Raw genomic sequence first — 20,553 nt, forward strand, 5'->3', positions numbered from 1 at the left:
TAAAATTCTATAATGCTCTCATTTCACATGGCTTTGTTCAGCCCAAATCTAATTATTCATTGTTTACTAAAGGTTCTGGAAATAAATTTGTGGCTCTATTGGTTTGTGAGATGATATAAGATCAGCAATTTAGATTATAATGCTGTTGATTCTTTGATATATGTATTATACAGCCTGTTCAAACTTAAGAATCTTGGTCACTCGAAATACGTCCTTGGTTTGATAATTACCTGTTCATAGAAAGGAATTTTCCTATCTCAGAGGCATTACACACTCCAACTACTGGAATATATTGGTTTTTTGGCATGCAAACTAGCCCTTCTACCTATGGATCCTAAAGCTAATCTCTGTTCATTCGAGGGGTGACAAGACATAAAGTGTCGTGTTTTACATCCATTAATACTTGCATTTTTGTGATTAATTAATGCGTAAATGTACTTAGTACCCTTATATTTTGATTTAGGTTGTGAATTGATGGAATATATGGAATTTGGGATAAAAAGAGTGAAAAATGATCAAAATGGAAGAAAGTAAAAGTTCAGGGACTAAGTTGTAAATAATCCATAGATGTGACGGGTGATGAAATGAAAATTCAAGAGTGTTAGAGGTTAATTGGGGGAGAAAAGAAGTCAAAGAGATGAAATATAGTCAAAGCATTACCACGTATCAACTTTTAGGCAAAAAAGTTATGCTCCAAATTTCTAGCCTCTGTTTGAAGCCCATTTTTGGCACAATAAACAATCGAATTAGAAACATCCTATTTCTAATCAAATTGTAGATCTTTGAGTTAACTTCTCAATGCAACTCGAATCATCTCAATCGAACATCGGGAGAGATAGTTGTGGTCAAAATACTGAAAGCTATCTGACTAGAAAACGTTTGAACTATGCGGTCACATAGTGATCTCTAGGGAAATTCAGAGCTGAAAATCATTGTTCTATACGACTACAACCCTTATAAATATGCGGTCACATAGTTATATTTCAACACACGATTTTTAGCTTTCTAATTTGAGTCAAATACTTATGGAAACAATTTTGTACACAATATATAAACCCCATAACTCGTCCAAAACTTATAGAACGCCCCTAAATCACTTTTCTCTCTTTTGTGCCCTAAATCACTTGATCGAAGGAGACGGAAGCCTTGGAACAATTAACTGTGAGATCCACCTGGTTTTGTATTATTTGATTCATATATTTTTAGTATTAAATATTCTTCTACATTTATTTTTATGATTTTTGAGTTTAATTGCTAGAGTGCACACTAGTTTGTTATTTTCTTCAATCTATAGCTAAGTTAAACTTCAAATTCATAACTGTTTGATTGATTTAACTTGTAAAGCGATTAGGATTTGTAATTTGTTGCTTTGAAAATTATTAAATCATAGGAAGAATATTTATCTAGGTTAAATGCAATCGTGTGTGCTTGTGTTATCTAGTTCATTAGTTTCTCTAATTCATAAAGCAGTTATTGAATTAAATCTTCGTACTTGTCTGAGATTGTTTGATAAATAGGATTACTTAGATCGCTTATTTCTAATTAATTAAAATTAAGGAGAAATAGAAAATCGATTCGAATGGAAAATTATTTTCCACAATGAATGCTAAAATTATGATGATTATTTGTGGATCAATGATCAGTTATGAATTTCCAATGGTAGATGTTGACTTAGATCAAGATTCGTTATATCGATTTCATTTAATTCATGAAATTACATTTTTATTAGTTATTTTTATTGATAATCAATTGTTTCAAAACCAAAACCCCCCTTTTTTTAGTTAATATTGCATAAAAGATAAACTAAACACCATTCATGGGATCAATCCTTATTTTCACTACTAAATTAATTTTAAGAAGTATATGTGTTGACACACTAAAAGAGCAGTCCAAATCAAATAGCTCAAAGAGTGAAGCCCAATTGGGGAGTCCAGGATAAAGGCCCAAACAGAATTATTGATAAATGCAGTGGAAGCCCACGAACACAGTAATATCGTCGCCCAAGCTTGCAAGACGCCCAGAATTTGAGCGAATGGAGTGCCTTACGGTCGCCCAGAGCGATGACCACGTTCTCGTCCAAACTTTCGAATCGTCCAGGATCTTAGCAAACATAAAATATTATGGTTGTCCAGAATAACAGTTATTGAAATAGTTATTGAGTAATCTTATCACATTTCACGATTCAAGGAGCCCAGTTGAAGGCTGTTGAACGACAAAGAGTAATGGCAGCAGTTAGAAATGGCAGTTTCACGACAAGTTAGCCACCATAAAGAAAGTGGGTAGTTATAAAGCAATCAAACAGTTTCCAAGCAGTTTATCACGAGGAAGTCATCAAGGGAATATAAAAAGGAAGAGAAGACATAGAGAAAAAGCCCGGAATCAAATACTCTCAAACAGAGAATATGTAATTTTAATTTCTTAACTTAAGTTTAAACACTTCTTTTAGTATTCGTGTGCTTGCGCTCCTTGGAGGCATTCTGTTTATTTTCAATTGTAAATCATCGCCAATAAAACACCCATTTTTTGGACTTTGTCTCAAGAGGTCTGTTCCTTACACAATCGTCTGATCCCTTTTTTTTAATTGTTAGCGACTACCCGCGCGAATTAATATATTTTAATTTGGAGTACCTACGACAACACGCATCAAGGGGTAGCTCCTTCTTGATGCTTCTTTATATAGAAGGTTGATTGGTCGCCTATTATACTTAACTATATCCAGACCTGATATCACTTTTGTGGTTCACGAGTTTTGTCAATTTGTTGCTCAACCTAGACAATCCCATTTAAATGCTACTCATCCTCTCTTGCACTACTTCAAAGCTGCTCCAGATCGAGGGCTTCTATTTTCAGTACATTCATCCTTCCAACTTCATGCATTTTCAGATGCTGATTGGGGTGCTTGCCTAGACACAAGGAAATCAGTAACAGGTTCTGCATCTTTCTTGAAGATTCTTTAGTTTCTTGGAAAGGTAAGAAACAATGCACTTTGTCCAAATCATCAGCTGAAGCAGAATATCGTGCTTTAACATCCACAACCAGTGAACTTATTTAGATTTCTCCACTACTTTGCGATTTTCAAGTTTCAAACAATGTCCCTGCTCTAATTTTCCGTCACAGTCAGTAATCCCATTTTTCATGAACGAACTAAACACATTTAGATCGATTGTCATTTCATTCGAGACATGATAAATGATGGCTTTAGCTACTCCCAGTTCAGACACAAAACCAGTTGGTTAACATCTTCAGTAAGCCTCTTCCTGCAAATCTTCTACTTCCGTTACTGCCCAAGATAACCATTATTAATCCCCATAATCCATCTTGACGGGGAATAACAGAATCCAAGCAGCTCAGCAAGGAGGCAGCTCAGCGACAGCTGCAATTCGGTTCAATTCAGTTAGATTGTTAGTTAGTTGAGGTAGTTAATTACAGGTGTCCTCTTTGTATTGGTTGTATATTCAGTTAGGCAACCTTCATTTTAAAGGTTGAACCCCAACCTTGAGGGTCCCCCACCGCCCCTGTCCTGGAGTATCGTGAGGAAGGTAAATCGTAGGTTATGCCTCCAAGGATGCAGGGTGGAAGGCTGCTTGTACACTTGCACTTACCCAAGAGCCAAATCCATATTTCAGGATTCGAACCCTTGACGCGGCAGCCTCAAGCAAAGTTGGATTTCTCCACCCTCACCTTTTACCACTTGGAGATGTGCCCTGGGGGCGGCAACCTTCATTTTATCTCTATTTATAGACGTTTTGTAATACATATTAAATTGAGAAATTCATTCAAGACAAAATCTGTTCTCCATTTCAATAAAGTACTTTGGAACGATATTTGTTACAAAATGTGGGTGTGTAAAGACTTGATGATTTCTAACTTCGTATTCCCTCTACGAGAGTAGATGGAAACTTATTTCAATTATTCCCTGCCGACCGGCCATTTAGGTTTAGATATAGTTTCCTATAGGAAAAACAATTATGTTGAGAAGAATAAAATCAAGTCAAGCATAAAAAATGAAGAAACCAAAAGCTGATAACCCTAAAAGCTTTTCCTAGTTGAGATCCTTCAAAAGTTTCCACCAATGTATAAAAATTGCCAAGAAGATTCAAAATCATTTTTATTGATAAAAAAGGAATATAGTTTCTACCAATTTTTACCATTGACATTTTCAATGTAAACTGCCTACCTGATTATGCAACATACAAACTGAAATGTTCAAATCATATACAAGGCAATGGACTAAATCTTTTTTTCAAGTTGGTGAACTGCTTTGCCCCTCAGAAACATGTCTGGGATGGTGCCTTTTGGATTCCATACTCTTCCTTTTAAGTATTTCCTTGATTTCAGCTTCTTTCCTATCCACAAATTCAATCAGATCCTTGAAGCTTGTGCTTCCAATGGATCGTCTAATGGGACGTGCAGTTTCGTGTTCTTCAATATCGTGCTGCTCTCCCTCTGCACTATATCTGCTGTACTGCCAGCAAACTCTATAAAAGAAGAATACTAAAGCAAGGAAACAAGCGATGCCACATATAAGAAACAGGCCCCAGAAACTCTTGAGCGAAAGCTGGTTCTCTTCCATTGGGTTGGTTTGTCCAGAACATCCATCATGGGAAAGCCATTTATCGTGGATTCTCTGAAGATCCCCGTTTTCTGAAAGTTGAAGAATTGCTGTTGATAAATCAACTGCCAGTGGTGAGTCCCTTGGAAATGCCTGGCCAACAAATTTTAAAACTAGTTTCAGATGAGACTACACTGCCAATAAAGAATCAGAAGAAGAATGCAATAAACGCTAAGGATTATATCCACCCCCAATAAAAATCATTAGTCGAATTCGGCACGACCTAGGTCCAATGTACCATTGCATGACCAGCCAAAGCTACACCAGCTTATTGGCCGTGTGATAACCCACTCCTATATTGCTTCCTTACGAAAAAGGCCTGGATAGGAGTTCAGGGTTTACACAACAATGTTTCCTTCCCTGGGTGATGTGCGATTATATAATGCACCGATAGAGGCCCACAACCATTCCACAATGACAAGCCAAAACTACCCGATATTGACAGGTTCTGAACCAGGTGTTGACCCACCCCCATTGTGCTTCCACAAAGAAAAGCCTTAATGGTAGTTTGCACAGGTCTTAAATATATAGCACACGGTCTATCCTCCCCCGGGCCATGTGGGATTCTACAACTATGATATGAATAATTAGCACTTCCAAACCAGGTCAATTTTAGCAATATAAATGAACACTTCAGAATTGGACAAGAACAGATCAGAAAACTTGGTGCATGAGTTATAAAAAAATTGCAACTATAATACTTACAAATCCCCATCCACTTTTTGTAAACTCCGGTCCGACGGTCCTGAATGTGCACTTTGTGATGGAAAGGAATAGATCGATATAAGGGAGCTCGTCGACAATGGCAGCAACCCCACCACCACTCGGACCTTTCTGAAGGGCAGTAATGTAATCATTTAGGGTTTTCATTATTCGGAGCCTCGACTCTGCAACATTTAACTCATCAATAAGATAATTATATGCAAATGAACCGTCCTGGATCCCTATTGGATCAGTGCTTGATATCAAACCATCAATCCCTTGAACTCGCGAACTCAGCTGCTGTACTGTGAGAATTGATGTCAAACTAGCTGTATAGCTTGAATTTATAATTAAAACCACAAACAGCCACAAGATCAGCACCAAACGTCCCAGGGTGCTCACAGTGTTCTCTCCTAAAATTCCAAGCAAAATAGAATAGAGTCTTAGATTGTGTACTTGGAATAATCACAAATTAAAAAGTTCCAACAAAATCAATGGAGAAAGGGAGAAAAAATAGCAGGAGCTACTTACTGTGCGAAAAAAACATTGTTGAGAAACTAAACCTGAAAGATCAACATCGAACTTAGCAAGGACACCTCAAAATGAATTAGAATGAGATGAATGTATGCATTTAAGTACAATGTGTTACTATACATGTATTTATGTGTGAGGCTTGTGTCTACCTAAAGTTTAAAAGAGGAAAATGGGTAACAGAAACTTAATTTTGGATCTGGACCAATTTCCATCAATGATCATGAGATCAGAACCCCACTAAAGAGATTGATGAAGATGCTACTCGAACAACTTTGAAATTTGAGTACGAACCTCTAATAAGTACATAGGGAATATTAAGGGGTTAGAGACCTGTTTGGACATTCAACTTGCATGTGTTCTATTTTAATCACTCGTCTGATTTTTTGTTGTAGATTTGGCACTCAATTTTCATTTACTTAAACCGTCAGCCACTGCAGTCACTTCCTTCAATGTAAACTAACAGAACATGCACGTGGATGACGGATTTCCGACGTGGCATAAACTCAAGCATCATTAAAGAACAATCAGTCAGCAGGGATAACTATTAAATCCATCCTCCACATGCATATTCTGTTAGTTTTTGACAAAATTGATTGCTGTGACCAATGGAGTAAATAAATGAAATTTTAGTGATACATTTACGAAGAATATATGACTGACCAAAAAAAAGCACACCCATAATCTGGGTGCCCAAACAGATTTTTTAACCAGAAAATTAACTACTAGGTGCAATAAATTTAAGGGTTGTAATCCAAGTTCTCATCCCATGAACTTCACATAAATATATCCAAATTTTACTTTGACTTGTATTAGTTGGTTTTTAAACTAAATGTATGTTCATGTATAACTAGTGCTCAATAAGGAACACAAGGGACAATCTCCCAATACAAAGGTGAATTATATATGCATATTGAAGGAGTTTGATAATTGGAAAGTAGAGATACTAACCAAAAGATCGTTATCAGTTGTTGCCTTGGAGAACCACGGAACTCATGATTCATCCGATGCTCAAGAATCCAGACAACGGCTCCCACGAAGAGAAAAAACACTCCGGTTAAACCCCACATTTGCCAAGTAAATGGCTTGAGGAAAGCCCATGGACTAGATTTAATCTCTCTGACTGGAGCAACTACAACAAGCCCAGACTCCATGAAAGGTTGTGTAAAGTCCACAATTCTCGTCCTGTTTGTGGTAATAGTAATATCCCCAACAGCTGCATCATATTTCTGTAAATTGAAGAAAACTAAAATAAGATTCCTGTTAATAAGAAAATTTTGAATCAAAACGGTCGAGGTCTAAAAACTAATAAGCTTTTAGTAAAAGCACCAGTGCAACTGACAAAGACGTTATAAATAGCACAAGTAGAAATCTGAGAAACAACTTTAGAAACATAATATAAAGACACAGTTTTTGTCAGACTTAATCCTTAATCAAATAGTGTCACAATTTTATCTCTAAATTTATTAATGCTTTTCACTCTGCTGCTATCTTTATTTACCTGTTTCTTATATTACCAAGAGCACAGTGGCCATTCTAACAAGTGCATATAAAAACAGGAAGGAAATACTAGTTATCTTTCCAAAGTTCAATCCAGCATGATTTTACTTTCAGTATTCGTTATAGTATGCATAAATTCTAATCTTGAAAACGAAGGGCAGGTCATGTCACAGTATACAGTACATATAACCATAAAGAGGGTGCTTACATTTTGCGCCACATCATAAACAAGGTTGCTAAATGAAGGGTTTCTTCGACCATCTCCATATAAGATATAATCATGAGGAACAGCGTAAGGCAGTAACCTTATTGCAGCTTCAAATACATCGATGCAATATCCTTTGGCTCCTCCAGGTCCTTTGTCTTTAGTCACAACCTCTGCAAAAGTAACTCGATATGGCACAGCAATTTGCAATGGCTTCCCGTTGTTTGGGAACACCCATCCCCGAGGCTTTGTTACAGTTTCCCCAGGCCATATTACATCGTAGAGATGTTGATTACTGGTAGAAGTGTTTGATGGCTTCGTGTATAAAATTTCTGGAGGAACAGTAGAGAGCCCTGAGTAATTTGTCCAATAACCAAGCAACCTCGATGAAGTTCCACCAATGTTAAGAACATCATATGCCGGAAGAATCAAATTTTTTTCAGAATCAAATTGTATTTTTCCAGTTAGTCCTGTGAAGTTCGTTGTAATAAGTTTCTGGAGTAACTTTGGACCTTGATCAAAAATTCGGAGGGCATTTAGCCCCAGAAGGGTACCATTGCTGTTTTGCAGTCTGGGATCATCAGAAAAAGTAACAGTTCCACCATCATCAAAGAAAGCATCAAGAGCTCGAGCGAGTAACCACACAGAATCATATGAATATAGAGCATAAGAATTGAACTTTGGGGTCTCTTTATCTTTTAAGTTTCTCCAACGAGCAGTAAAACTTTTTTTAAGTTTAGAATCTGATGTGTGATGGCGAAGTGCAATAACCCCTTGTATGAGATCCATAGTATCAGGATTAATGGTATCTGAAGAATCCAAAACAGAAGGAAGCCAATCTGTAGCAATCCAAACATATCCATTGCCCATCATTCCAAGACGTTTTGCTATTGAAAAGATTGTAAGACCTGAGTCAGGATTTACATGTATGACAAAAACCCGAGATTCCTTAAGGTTCACTCCAACCAACAGGCTATCAATGTCATTGTTTGTGGCTCCAGGAGTAAAGGCCGCCTTATAAGAAATCTTAGCGCGTTTCTTTGCAAGTGCATCACCCAATATAGAAATTCCATTTCTACCATAATCATCATCAACAAAGATGGCAACTATCTCTCTCCATCCAAAGTATTCCACAAGATCGGCAACTGCATACATCTGGAAGTAATCGCTTGTTGTAGTGCGAAGGAAGTATGGGTACTGCAGAGCAGAAAGAGTTGGGTCTGTAGCCCCAAATGACAAGAGTGGCACGTGAAGTTCATTCACAACGTGGGAAATAACATGGGCTATTCCTGACGATTGTGGACCAATTGCAGCAATAACATCTTTACCCATTAGCTGCATAGCTGCACGAGTAAGGATATGCCCAGTCAAAAATTTCTCATTTCCCTCATTTTTTTGTATCATTAACAAACTTGCAAAATGTTAGGACCAAGGAAAAACAATCAAATATTTTGAGATTAAGAGTTGGATGGTCAGACACTTATTCTAGATTTACTCAATATCCTCTAATTGCTGCACTTTTCATCTCTATGGAAAATGTAAACATATAACCAAGATCATAAGCTTCGAATGTGCATCAAGTTGTTTATATTTCTGATTCAGGAAGCAGGAGAACATACTAGACAAAGACAAAATACACAGAACTCATTTGTGGCACCTTTTCGATTCCTCCAAAGCCACGCTTTTATGAGAAATTGATAATGCAATCAACTTCTACAGAAGTGCTAGCCAAGAAAAATTAATAAAACAATTAAATTTCTACAGGAAGATATCATCTTGGACAGATAGGGAAAAGAATACATGTAAATCTGGAATTTTGCACTTGGCACAGAGCTTTATTGAGCTAGCTCTGCTTGGCAAACAGGGCCACATAGGCCCTGTTTGTTCAGAATTCTTGTTATTGAACTGGTTGAATATTTGTGTCTTATTTTCTTAATTATATACTGTAGTATCCAAAATTAGTTCTAAACTATCAATCTTTACAAGGCAGAGTATGGCTAACAAGGAGGCTAATTTGAAATTCTCCATAACGAGTCAAACTAACAAAAATTAAACAATTAAATCTCCATTATATCAAGAATTTCTCCTTCATTGGTACGCTATCCAGAGAGTGGACGATATTAAAGAAGAAAACAGAGCCAAAACGAAGAAATATTGTTCTAGTAGAGGAGAATAAAATGATCTCTTCTACTTAATTACCTTCAACAGTTCCAAGAAAGCCACTGCAATTTGTATCCTGCAAGGTGAGGTTCAACTTTGTTCCCTTAAGAATGCTAGAATCAGAATTTATATCATCAACTGCAGCAAGAATGGCCGGCTTGGCCGACCGTCCAATAGCTGAATTTAATGTAAATAAAGCTCCAATATTCACCACCCTTGGCCTAGCCGAAGGAGCAGTGGCATTTCCAGTTATGCCAATGACTTCCATGGGCACCCACAAACAAGAAATCATAAAAACAATTGTTCTCATCATATGCATATGGCCCTCCATTTCCAAGAACCTCAGGGGATGAACAATTGATTCTTCAAGTCAAATCGCCATATTTTCAAGAAATCAAGCACCTGCTAGCAGATTCAACAGGACAGAAAGGCTAAAAAAACCTAGAATTTGAATTCAAAAAATTTAAGATTTTCAACATTTGGGCTTCCCTATTAAAAAGAAAATCATAAGCCTCAAAACTACAAATGAAAACAAGAAGACTGTGATTCTGGAAATGGCTTGTAAGCATTAATTATTACGTAGTAAGAACAAAATCCAAACCGAATAGGGTAAATTAACACATTACAGGTAAACTGATAAAAATACAATTATTTGAACCTGGAAAAAAGACATCGCCACTTAGATATTGATTTCCACATGGGTACAGAGAAAGGACCTACTCTCACACTGAAAATAGTTATAAGAGCCCCAAAAGCCAATTAGCTTGGTTTACTACTTTGAATAAATAAACCCAGTCAATCACACATAAGCATCTATTCTCACATAATTGATTACTATTCATACTAATTAATGTACTGAAAGGCATAATGGTAACTTGTAGGCATGAAATAAAGATAACTAATACCAGCAATTGGTTGGTGGCTACTGCCTCGAAATATTTACCTCAAGAACATCCAAGATGCAGCTCTAGCAATTTCACAGTTAAGCCCATATGCATGTGCTTATATATCAGTTATATGTGTGTGTGCGTGCGTGTGTGCGGCTATGAACAAGTGAACCAAGTAGAAAAATCAACAAGGCACACAGTGTTGCAGGTTAGGAAAAGAATAATTCTTTCTTGCCCATTTCCACTCACTTCACAATTTAACTGTAAAAATATGCATATTTCTCACCAAAAAAGTGGGATTTGCTTTGAAGTGTGTAAATTGGTGAAGTTGACTGAGAATAATCTATACGGAGAAGTCGTGGTATCAGGTTATTCAATAGAAGGGTAAATTGTATCATTAGTCCTCAACCTAGTCTTAGCAGCATACAGGGTCCCAATCTATTTTTTTGTTAGTTGAGTCCTCAAGCTATCATTTATGTTGCACTGGGATTCCCAATTGACAAGACTCTTAAAAAGTCGAAGTTTTTTTTTTTTTTTTTTTTTTTTTTTTTTTTGTGTACATGTCTACCTCTACCTTATCTTGTCCAAGTCCTTTATATGATTAAATTAAATTAATTTTAATATAATTTTTGGTTTTAAATTGATTAGTTGATTGGAACGAACAAACAAGGAAATGATTTTAAATAATTATTGGAGGAAGAACTCAAAAACAAATATGGTGTGAGGGTTTTGAGGCATTAAAATAGTTGATAATCCAATAAATAATGGGAGTTGGTTGTGCAGGTGGCGGCTAGGAATATGGTGTCAATTGTAGGTGGCATCGATTGGTGGTGGTAGATGTGATTTTTAATTTTATCTTTTTACTTTCCTTCCTAATTACCTTTTATTTATTTTTACTCGTATGTGTTTACCCAATTTTGCTCCTTGCAAATGTGACTTGTGAGAGATATAAATGTCAAAAAGGGTGGGCTGATTGGATCGATCCACTCGAAATCAAGCCAAGTTCAAATTTATTAAAGGCTTAAACCAAAACCTCTAAAATAAGATTTGAACTAATTCCAGGACATATTTCAAATTTGAGGATCACACTAATACTCAAACCTAACAAGATTGCGGGTCAAGCTAGACCAAAGCCCTTTTTTTTTTTTTTTTTCTTTTTTAAGAAAATAATAGGCTGGCACAAATGCCAAGAAAAATAGAATGAGGACCTGTTTGCTACTAAAGCAATAGGGTAACAGCTGATGCTGCAATTTTTCCTTCAAATGAATGACCGAACACATTGTTAAAGGGCAGCCATACTTGTCCTTAGATGCTCCCGCTATGCGTGGGGCCCATTCATTTGTTGGTGTGTAACATGTGGTATCCACATGTTCATAATTGTTACAAATGTTGTCATTAAGATGTAAATAAATATTTGACTGGTTTAATTAATTTAAAATATTACGAGTAAAGTGGACTTTTCATCCTTAGGTTTTGCAGTGTCATTATCATTTCATCCCAAGGAATGGGCGTATATGTTTCCTTTATCAATTCATCTGCGGAAACAGATTCAATGACAGATTTTTATACACAGATACATTTGATAAATTTTCATTAACGATTAAAAATAAGTTAAAAAAATTGTCTAATCATTGAGTATGCTCAAACAGCATTATTCTTATATTTATACGGTATAATTCCAAATAGCGTGAACATTATTTCTTGATTGGGACTTAATTGCAGGTACATCTCAAAGTGAATCTTCAACTTTTCAGAATAGAATCGTATCTAAAAGTTATTGAAGAAAAAGGTGGATAGATATTAGTTTTAAAAGCTGCTTTATTTTTATATAATTCATTATTTTTGGAGATAATGATTGACGTGAGAGAAGGAGTATGAAGTACTAAAATATGAGTTCTAACTACTTGTTTTAGAATACGAATGAAATAGGCACGAACACTTGTTGAATAATTCGAAATTTTGAAACTATGATTAAGCCCCCGTTTGTTTTCTATTATTTGTCCATTAAAATGAAAATTATGATCGTTATCCATCATATCAAGCCATCATATTTGACTTTCTATATCTTGTGTGAGGTTCATAACGGCTATATTTTTCATTCTCATTTTTACATTAATGTGTACCAAACGGGATCTAAATAATTTTATTCAATAATGATATCAATAAAATCCATTGATTCAAAAAGAATATTAAGAATTGAATCAAAGAAAACTGGAGATAGTGCCAAACTCGTGTTTTATTATTCAAAATACAATGAACCGCTAATCAAATCCAATGCTTCTATTTAATGCAAAACAAATCATCCAAAAGACGTCCAACCAATTATTAAGAACATTGGAGATTAAGACAAGAGTAGAAAAAGAAAATAAAAGATTAAAGTACTCTAATTTTGGCCCTTCTTTCTAGCCGTGCCACTCACTTCATGTCAACCTTCGGATGGTCCAGTCTATACTCGAAAGCACAAACCGTGCATGAATCATTCCGTTTATGGTAGATAAAATTTCCCCTTCGGTCTCCTTAATATAAAATGACATATTGCTTGACATTGAATATATATGAATACGACTAGAAAACTTTAGTCTGTTAATATTAAATTAAATTTCTCGATAATCTCCACACTGAAGATTTTCCACAAGCCAACTTATTAGACTTATGCTTCGAATACTAATTCTTTAAAAGCACTACCAGAAAACAAAACAACCCACAATCCGTCGTCGTCGCCTTAAACTTCTGAGTATATATAAGTAATCAGTCGCATGCACTGATATGTATGTCATATTAATTACTCGATAAGTTTCTCAGCCTTGCCATAAACACTGTCTTTGAATGGAAGAATAAGCTGTTCCACCGGCCCCAGACCAATCCGATACACCACTTTTGGAACGGCTCAAGTTGGCCACGTGGTTATGAGCAAAACTATACCCCAGTGATATCAAGATCCCGTGATTTCAAGTTCTAGAGGACTATCAATCATGTTACACGTATAGGTTCAAAAATAGGTGGGACACATGTCGACACTTGATTGATTATTTTGAAAAATTAAAACAAAAAAAATACAAATCATTTGCTGCCAAATCAGTCTGTCTCTTTCTTTTTTATTTTTAAGCCAAGCTAAGTGATTTTATTCAGTGGAATATACATTTACAATGCGACTCATTGATTAGTTAGAGTTCCAAGAAATTAGGAATCAAGAAGTTGTTGATTCACATAGATACTGAATAATTGACAAAAACTAAGACAATACCTAAGTTTTGTATAAAAAATTCAAAAGCCATTTAAAATGAACTTTAGTTTTGACTTTTTAAGGAAAACCCTACAATCGTGAATGTTAAGGGTATTTTCAAAACTCTTTAAATATAAGATGCTCTCTAATATAACGAGTCAACTCTTAAAAGTTAAAAAATTAACATTTTAATTTGGGGAGAATGTTTGACTCTTTATAATTAAATGCATTCAAAGTGTGTTAATTTTCAATATAGGAAAATAATAAAATAATCTAAAGAAAATCTAGTTAAAATAAAAGATAGAGAAAAATAATAAATATTTATTGAAAGTAATAAAATTAAGTGTTAAAGATGAAGAGTTTATTAGAGTACTTTCAAAGTTTATTCAAAATTTTAACTTTCTAAATTTATAAAATGATAGAATATGCTCTTTAAAATTAGAAGGTATCTTGAAAATGCTCTATGGTTAATAAAATTGCAAAAAAGGTTATAGATCTTAATAATATTAAAACATGACTAATGCTCAATATTTAATGTGTCTTATGTTCACCCTTTGTTTCGTAATTTTAGTCGTCGATTTTTAAATGCTAACTTTCCAAAGTCATCAAAATTTCATCGTATTATTATTATTATTATTATTATTATTATTATTATTATTATTATTCAGTTGGGCATCATTCACGCTGTTATTGCTGCAGCATGTCCGTGAATGTCAAAATTGCACTCTCCAAAGGCTTTATCGATTCTGCCTCTTTGCTAAACCACCCCTAAGTATGATGCCTAAACTTTCGATTCTAGAAAATTATCAGCTTCATACCCATTTAAATTAACATCAATTGTTACTCAAGAACGAGAAGGCCAGAAAGGTTATCGTTGGCATCAAAGTTCTCCACCATTGACTTCACGACTATTGCACACTACACTATTATAATTTTGAGCAACTCAATTAGCTCCTGAAATCACTGAACTGGAGGTTCGACCACTGCACATACTTCAATGCTAAAGGCCGTGTGACTATCTTAGATGAATGTACATTCGAATGTATGAGTTCAATTATTGGAACTCGTTGAATGATCACTCTTTTCCTTTTTATGGCAAAAGTGAATGAATTTATTAAATTTACACTTTAGTCATTGTCGTGTTGGCTTATCCCTTAACTTTATTGGTTCAAGTTCAAATTCCGTTTTCAATTTTTCAACGAATAACAACACTTTCATTGTAATTCTTGCTGAGTTAATTATTTCCCATATTAAACAACTGTTTTAGAATTTACAATTAAGTCCCTAGATAAGTGAAAAAACTTCAATTAAGTCCTCTAACTTTCCACTCTTCTCGATAAGATCCTAACTGAATATGCAGAAACTTTGGGTTTTATAAATAACATCCTTCTAAGTCATTTTCAGGAATTAGGAACTGATAGTAGAGATATCTATTTTGTACATGAAAGTATTGTGATGGATCTGAGAAGTTGATTTTAAGGATTAACGACGTAGCTAAGCCAAACGTTTTTCTTTTCCTTTTTTTTCTTTTTTAAAGGATCAACGACGTAGTTGAACCACTCATTTTTCTTTTCTTTTCTAGCAATAGTATTAGCTTCACGAAGTCGCCAAGCTGGAGAGTCAACTATTTTACGGATTCCAATGCCAAAGTCAATTGATTTATTTAGATTTTTTTATAAAATTACGTGACATGTGAAATAAATTAATTTTTTTTTCGTTTTGTAGGCTAGAATTAGTCGGGGATATAATTATTTATTTCTATTTTTCAAGTCACTTAGTCCTTGTTTGAGCTCCATTTTTGGAGGAAATATATTTTAAAATAGTAATTTTTTGAAGGACGTATGATTAAAAAATAAATAAAAATTTTGAATTTACGCAAAAAATTATTTTATATGAGAATATGTAGTTAAAAATAAATATTAACAAAAATGAGATTCAAATAAAAGCTTAGTTAGATTCTAAATAACTCAAGTCATAATTTGAGTTGGTTCAACCGGTGAATTTGGTTGACAATAACTGATTGAAAGGACATGCCGTGTCTTTTGGATATAGTTGTCAGATTTCATAATACTTATAATATTGAAAATGGAAAAATAAAATTAATATGGTTTCATAAGTTAGGTATAAATACAATACTCGTGTAATTGACATAGTTGTTTTGAAGAATTTGACTTGATATTTCTTTCTAATTAGGTAAAAAAAAAAAAATTCTCATCAGGAATAAGTCAAAGATCATTTGATTTTTTCGAGCAAGAGAATTCACAGACGACGCATTTATATTTCAAAATAGATAAAATTAGTTAAGATAACAAGTAAATACTTCGCACGCTTTTATGACATTTATTCTGTATAATTTATCATCTAAGCTTTCGTTTGGCAAATTTATAAATAATAGCTAATAATTATAAATGCATATTTGAAATTAATATTTTTGTGCAATTAAAAATTTCAAGTGCTCTAGAATATTCACGTATAATTCTATTTCAATTAGGTCCACGTTTCGTTCAAGTGTCAAATCAACATCATCCTTACAAAAATTCCAAAAGTGATTTACACGTACAAGGAGAGTTTGACATAATTTTTACATATTGGACACTTGTCAACTTTTGATTGATTTTTATCAAAACAAACAAAAAAATGTACCATACGGATGATGTTTGTGATATTCAATTTTCAAATTTAGAAAATAGGGCTAAAAGACAACTAACGAAAAAGATACGTGACCAACCTTCATTGTTTTGTGGGGAATGAAATATTAATTGTGTCGAGATATTTTCTTCGAATAAGTTCCGTTTACACATATTGCAGCCATTGGAGAAAAGTAAATTGAAATTAATTATTTATTCTAATTTATAACATGGAATATGTAAATTCTTGAAAGCTGATCACAAGATTGCTCAATGATAAAGATAGCTCAAACAGTATTGTTGCTGGATGACTCTTACCTTTAGGCTTCAGACCAAGTGGTAGGTGTAGTTTTACATGTGACAAAATAATAAAAAGCACATGTTTTAAGTAGTAAGAGGACGAGGAAATTTGAACAAATGAATATTTTTGGGTTTTCATATCGAAAAAGAATTAATCTACTCAGCTAGGAGTGGGCACCTTTTCCCAGAACCAGTGGAACCGGACCGGAATCGTTTAGAACCGGCCGGTTCGGTTTCGGATCTTCTAAAAAACAATTTGACTTCAAGACAAATTTTTAAGAAACTATTGGTTCCAATCCGGTTCTTGGTTCTAGTATGGGAACCAAACGGTTCTCATTAGATTTTATTTTTTTTGGTAAAATATATGACTCAATCCCCAACACTTTTATAAAAAATAATCAGGTTTCTTCTTAATTTTAGACTTGAGCACTTTCCTTCTTCTCTTTGATTTTTTCCTTGTTTCTTCTTATAATTCTTTGATTAATTGATTTTCAAGCCAAATTAGAATATATAAGTTTATTTATAATATATAATTTCATTTATAAGATGCGAAATTTTTATTTTGTTTTCACTTTGTATATCTATACCTAAATAAATCTTTGAATAGTATGTTCGGTTCTTCTATATTTTGTTAAAAGTATCATGTTTGTAACATTTTTAGAGTTTTTATTAGTGAATATTTTATTTTGACATTTTCAATGTAAAAAATCGGACCAGACCGAATCGGAACCGATTGGTTCGGTTCCATAGTTAGCTATGGAACCAATGGTTCCACTTCTAAAATTTTCATTGGTATTCGGTTCGGTTTCGTTTCCTTTGGAATCGGACCAAACCGGATCGCGCCCACTCCTATACTCAGCCAAGGAAATGGGATGGGAAAAATTGACAGGTATGATATGGTAGATTCTGATTTGTCTTTTTTTTTTTTTAAATTCCATCTTCCAATCAATGAATGACAAGTGTTGTTGGTCACTAAACCCTGTCAAGATTTCCTGTCAATGTAGCATGGTTGATTGAAAAATGACCAAATCATTCAAAATTTAAGGAACTTGGCTAATTTAACCCTGCTGAGTACAAAAAAATTACACCCTAGCCAAACTCAAAACCCTTCATTACCATCTTTACCAAATCTTCAAAAATCAACACAAAAAAATTACACCTACCCAAAGGCCCAAAGGCGAACTGTTCCTTTGAGTCTCTGTTTTATGGCAGGGACATTTCAAGCTTCCTTATTTGTAGCACTTGTATTCTAAACTTTTTTTTGTTCAATAATTATTTTAACATTTCATTAATTAGTATATTTCGTCTTTGATCATTATTTCTTTCAAAATATTCTATTTGTATGCTTTGAAATGGAAATATGTATTTTGTAGTAGTTTTGTATTTTAGATCCCCATTGTGAATTATGTAAGAAATAAAAAGTAGGTGTTAGTTTTGATGAACTTTAATTTATTTTATTTTAAATTGTGAATGGCATCATTTTCCGTCAAAAAATAGTAATAAAACAATTCATTCATGACATGATTATAACATCACGATAAATAGAGTTAACAAACAAAAGAAAGTACTTCACAAACTATTTTAATCTTATTAAAGTTTCTTTAATTTATCGTACCAAACATGTTAACGTTTTAGGGTATAACATTTCCAAAAATATGATGAGATGCCTACAATATCTTCAGTATTATTTTCATTCAAATTAGGCCAACCATCTATACAACTATTGACCACTATCTAAAATAACGCATCTCGATGACAGATTAAAATATAGGTGTTTCTTGGTGGCATATAACACTAGAGAAAATCGATGTGAAGATTAAAGTGCTGTGGATTTGTTGAAGTCGTGATGATGAGATAGTCGTGATGATGGCTATAGTTGTGGATCGATTATGGCAATGGTGGCGGTGATTGTAATAATTCTGAATTTGATTTTTTAGAGTATGTTTGGTAGAGATTTTAATCAAATTAAAATCAATTTTTTGACCTTTATTTCATTATTTCAACCTTTATTTTTGAATTCTTCTCTCACAGGTAGGACTCACTTTATCTCTAAAAGTCAAAAAATCAATTAACAAAATTCTTACCATACAAGCACTTAGTGATGTTTGGGAGGTGGTGGTGGTGATGCTGGCGGTTTGGTGTGGTGGTGGTGGAGATGTTAGTTGCGATGTTTGAGATGATGGTTTGCTGTCGAGAGATGTTGGTGGTGGTTTCGACAGCGGTGCAACTAGTGGTAGCGGTGAGGATCACAAATATTGGTGGTGATCTCAAATGATTTGGTTGATTGTGACTAATAAATAATGAGTGATCTGAAAATTTGTTAATTTATAATTAATAATTTGATAATTCGTGATCTAAATATAATTTGTGGCCAATTAATTTTATATTTTGTAACTATGAAATAAGTTGTCTTATAAAGTTTTTGATTTGTGACCGTGGAATAACATGTGACCTATTAATTTGATAAATCTTTGATCACGAAATAATTTGTGAGATATAAAATTTTTAATTGTGACCGAGAAATTATTTATAACCAATTATTTCGATAATTTGTGACAAAATTGTATAGAATTGTGACATTATATTTAATTTATAAAATATGTTTTTAATTAATTATTTCAGAAAATAAAATTTAATAAATATATTATTTCTAAAGTTTTAAACTTTTTATCTTAGTTTTGAAATGAGTTATTTTCGTTAAATTCTTAGTTATGAATTTTTGCCTTATTAGATTTAGAAGATAATTTGGGCTTGGTCTATAACATATTTTCAGGCCGGATACGTTCAGGCCCACAAAAGGAAATATTCTTCCTGTCTTCAACACATAACTAGAACCAAATACAGTCTCTTATTGAAAGCTTTCATGAGAGACAACCACTAAAACAACTAGATTCCACTGCATCGTCCCATTTATATACTTTCAGCAACTAGTCAAGACCATATTTCCCTTCGTCCATTTACAGTAAACTGACTAATCCATAAACGTGCATCTGATTGTATTTCGTTTCGTCCGTTCAAAGAGGAAGGTAAATTCGTCACTTTACAAGGCTTTATGAAGAAAATAAACAAAAATGTTGTATTTTGTAAGGTTTGGATAATTTAGGGGGCTTTTGTGCCAAAATAAAATGTTAGGAGGTATTCCACAAAATAGGTAAACATTATGGGGGATTGTGCCAATTACTAATAGAGTGATCTGATTGAAAATTGTTAAGAAATTTTAGTGATTGATTTGGAACAAAATTAATTTTAGGGACCAACATAAATTTTCTATGCAACTTTAGGGACCAAATCTTTATTTATCTCTTGTAATTTATATTCAGATTTTGTAATTTTATTTTCAATTGTGCTACATGTATATCACAAATTATAAATTTGTTTACCAACACATGATGTGACGAAATATGATTGAAACAAAATTTCACCAACCAACTTGGTTGAGATGTCAGGATTCTTATCCAAGCCATCTCAGACTCAGAAGACTAGCTAGTATGGCTAAGGGTTGGATTTTCTCTATTAGCCTTGAAAAGGAGAAGTGACAAGTCTATACTTGAGTTTTGTTGCCTTGGAAGTTGTTATAGACAAGACGTTCGGCTATGCTCTCAATGCTCATAAATAAAAGTGAACGAGACGATGGTATGTGGCCTCGTTGCATCGGACATGAAGACAGGAGATGCAATTCTCAGGTTGTTACACGCCTCAAAAAGTAAGTGCTTGCGTAGCATTTTGTTTCGCTGGCCATGTTGGCAGAAGTGCAACAATTTCCAATTTATCAACTTCTTCTTCTACAAGTGTAAATTTTGCTAGAT

At 34.0% G+C, this 20,553-nt stretch overlaps 1 protein-coding gene across 3 annotated transcripts; it reads right to left on the bottom strand.

Moving 5' to 3' along the window:
• Positions 1-4,083: 4,083 nt before the first annotated feature.
• Positions 4,084-10,983, bottom strand: LOC111368507 (glutamate receptor 3.4-like). Of its 3 annotated transcripts, XM_022989776.1 has the most exons (8): positions 10,654-10,941; positions 10,369-10,437; positions 9,750-10,112; positions 7,554-8,893; positions 6,797-7,074; positions 5,846-5,877; positions 5,318-5,727; positions 4,084-4,705 (listed from the first exon to the last, which is right to left on the bottom strand). In XM_022989776.1, the coding sequence occupies exons 3-8, from the start codon at positions 10,039-10,041 to the stop codon at positions 4,244-4,246; spliced, it is 2,814 nt and encodes a 937-aa protein (XP_022845544.1). In that variant the 5' UTR covers positions 10,042-10,112; positions 10,369-10,437; positions 10,654-10,941; the 3' UTR covers positions 4,084-4,243. The 3 variants fall into 3 exon arrangements, with proteins under 3 accessions (XP_022845544.1, XP_022845543.1, XP_022845545.1); XM_022989775.1 differs by lacking the exon at positions 10,369-10,437 and having other exon boundaries at positions 10,654-10,983; XM_022989777.1 differs by lacking the exon at positions 10,369-10,437 and having other exon boundaries at positions 10,616-10,941.
• Between the last annotated feature and the right edge of the window lie 9,570 nt (positions 10,984-20,553).

This window comes from Olea europaea, chromosome 19, assembly GCF_002742605.1.
Source record: "Olea europaea var. sylvestris chromosome 19, O_europaea_v1, whole genome shotgun sequence".
NCBI lineage: Eukaryota > Viridiplantae > Streptophyta > Magnoliopsida > Lamiales > Oleaceae > Olea > Olea europaea.

Excerpts from the sequence above, each read along its gene's own strand:
- LOC111368507 (XM_022989775.1), bottom strand. The coding sequence starts at position 10,041 with ATGGAGGGCCATATGCATATGATGAGAACAATTGTTTTTATGATTTCT. Across the intron at positions 8,894-9,749 it reads CTTTCTTGGAACTGTTGAAG|CTATGCAGCTAATGGGTAAA; the intron begins GTAATTAAGTAG and ends TTACTCGTGCAG. Across the intron at positions 7,075-7,553 it reads TTTATGATGTGGCGCAAAAT|AAATATGATGCAGCTGTTGG; the intron begins GTAAGCACCCTC and ends TTCAATTTACAG.